This window comes from Triticum urartu, chromosome 4 (assembly GCF_003073215.2).
Source record: "Triticum urartu cultivar G1812 chromosome 4, Tu2.1, whole genome shotgun sequence".
Taxonomy (NCBI): domain Eukaryota; kingdom Viridiplantae; phylum Streptophyta; class Magnoliopsida; order Poales; family Poaceae; genus Triticum; species Triticum urartu.
The window spans coordinates 537,853,455-537,855,911 of record NC_053025.1 but is presented as its reverse complement, the minus strand read 5'-3'; the positions used below and the strand labels follow the sequence as shown (position 1 = coordinate 537,855,911).

General features: G+C 49.0%; 1 protein-coding gene across 1 annotated transcript; it reads right to left on the bottom strand.

Annotated features, from left to right (window-relative positions):
- Positions 1 to 507: 507 nt before the first annotated feature.
- Positions 508 to 2,205, bottom strand: LOC125554073. Its single transcript, XM_048717687.1, has 2 exons — positions 1,370 to 2,205; positions 508 to 1,288 (listed from the first exon to the last, which is right to left on the bottom strand). The coding sequence occupies exons 1-2, from the start codon at positions 2,177 to 2,179 to the stop codon at positions 824 to 826; spliced, it is 1,275 nt and encodes a 424-aa protein (XP_048573644.1). The 5' UTR covers positions 2,180 to 2,205; the 3' UTR covers positions 508 to 823.
- Positions 2,206 to 2,457: the final 252 nt, after the last annotated feature.

Below are 2,457 nucleotides of genomic sequence, written 5' to 3'. Positions count from 1 at the left end.
GTAAAGATGGGATAATCCTATGCTAAAAATCACCACAAGCTTGTACAATGTGTATTCAAATGAGGCTATGGCCTAGAGGCAAATACTACCTTACTCCAACAATTTTATACTGTAACAAAAACCTGAGTTTTCTCTGTTATAAATGGTAGATTCCGTATAATCTCATTGTCGGAATTACTACCTCAGAAAATGAAATATATTGCGTCTTAGGATTTGGGATTAAAATTAGAAGAAGCATAAGATACTTCATCTTGACTGCAATAAGCTTGGTTAAGGTGGAGTCCCTCCTTTTGGTCCAGCCAACATTGCTCAATGTTTTATTCTATCTTGCTTGATACTCCTTCGGTACCTAAATATAAGCCTTTTAGGAGTATTTAACGGAAAAAAAAACTACCACAATTGGGGTTTGTGTCCCACGCAACTACCATATTTTCAGGAAGTAACCGAAAATTAACACTGTTTCAGAATTTTGTGGCAAAAAACTATCAAGTGAAACTGATGGCCGTTTTTATGATTTTAAACATGTTTTTGACATGCGGGGCCCATGTGGCGGTAAAGTTAACTCCGTATATTTTGACAGTTAAGTTGACCGTTATTACAGGTGGGTCCCACAAATTTGCATCTACCTTCTTCTTCCTCCTCTTTCTCTCTTAGACATTTCAATGCAAAATGACCCAGACATACATTATTCTCACATTTATTGAGATCAAACATACATTATTCTCACATTATTTTGATATCAAACACACATTATTCTCACGTGATCACAAGCTAATGAATCAGCATCAATGAACTAGGAATATTTAGGACTCGCTGCTTTTTTTTAGAAGATTTGGGACTCACTGCTGGGCCCTTCGATGGCGCACGGCCTCCTGCTCTTGCTCGGGCCGTTTCCCCTGGCCCACCCTCTGAGCTTGCGGAGCAATCTCGGCCGTCCGATCCCTATCCTGCAGCCCGCCAACCCCATGCACGACTCCTCCGCCGCGCCGCACGACGACGTCTTGCAGAGCTTCACCTCGTTGCTCGGCGCGGTCGCCGCTACCATCTTCATCCCCTTCTCGCGCTGCCCCTCCGCCGTCGGGATGGTTTCACCGTCGTGGTCTCCAGTCACCGCCGTGCCATTGGCGGTCCCGCCCTCGCCATCGCTGGCCAGCAGGTCGTGCTGCAGCCACGCCGTGATCCAGCCGAGGTAGATCAGCTCTTCCATGTCCGCCGCCCACCGGCCCCGGAGCACCTCCAGCAGGCCCTTGCCGCTCTGCATGCTCCTCTCCACGACGTCCTCCGCATTCTACGCCGTGCGTGCACACACAAGGAGATCCTGATCAGACGGAAATGGAAGGAAATATTCATGAAGCCAAGAAGAAAATACCTCACTGCTTGTTCCTTTCTCCTTCTGTATCTGCAAAACCAGCTGCTTCATCTCCTCCATGAGTTGCTCAAAGCCCTGGCACCTCGTCGCCATCTCTGCTTCCCGGGCATCCAGAGCCAGGATCCTTCCATCAACGGCGTCGAATTCTTGCTTGCTCTGCTTCGTAACTTTCCTGAATTTGCTCTGCAGCGCGTCGAGATTCGCCCGCATCACGGCGAACTCTTCAGCGGCTGCCCGGATCTCCGTGGCGCCTGCCTCAAGCCGCTGGTTCCGGGACTCCAGCAGCTCCAGCTTCATCCCCAGGCACATGATCTGCATCTTCTGGTACGTCGACTCCTGCTCCTGCATGTCACAGTAGTCGCGGAACCGCGACTCGATGCCGGCGGCCCGCTCTTCGAGGGCCGACACCACGCGCTTCAGGCTCTCGACCTCTTCGGTGCCGGCGGACGTTTCCTGAACATCCCGGTTGTTGGCTGAAACTTCTGATGAACTCTCGGTGGCCTGCGCCACCGTGATTTCTTCAGTAAGAGAAGCCTGGCTTGCATGTCCACCTCTGAGAAGCCTACCGGTGCTGCAGGGGATCTCTGCTTGCACCAGCTTTCGCGACGCCTGATTCAGGGACTCCATTTCTTCTCCTTCCTCTTCCCGTTGATCCAATTGGATTGAGTTATCAGATGAGTGTAGATCACTGTGCCTATTTGCTCTATCTCTCACGAGTCCACAGATAAAAGAACCTGCCAGGGGGGAAGCTAAGAGGATTATTAACTTCAGAAGGAGATTCTTGATGTCCTGTGCTCTCTTACTTCCCATTCAGAAGATTTCATCATTCCTTCAGTCTCCATGAAACAATCTCATCAGTACTATATCCAGTGCCCCACCTCATAAGTTGTGACTTGCTTTGCCTTGAGGGCTAAACTATGCGAAGTTCCTTCAGGTCTATAACCCAAGAACAGTTGTTTGGCTAACATCTTGGATCAAGAGTTCAAGCAAAGACACACAAAACTTTGCTTCTTTCGTGCAATTTGACAGCGTTAAACACATTAACAGTTGAAGTTGGTAACCGATTGGAATTTTCATCTTTGCCTTCC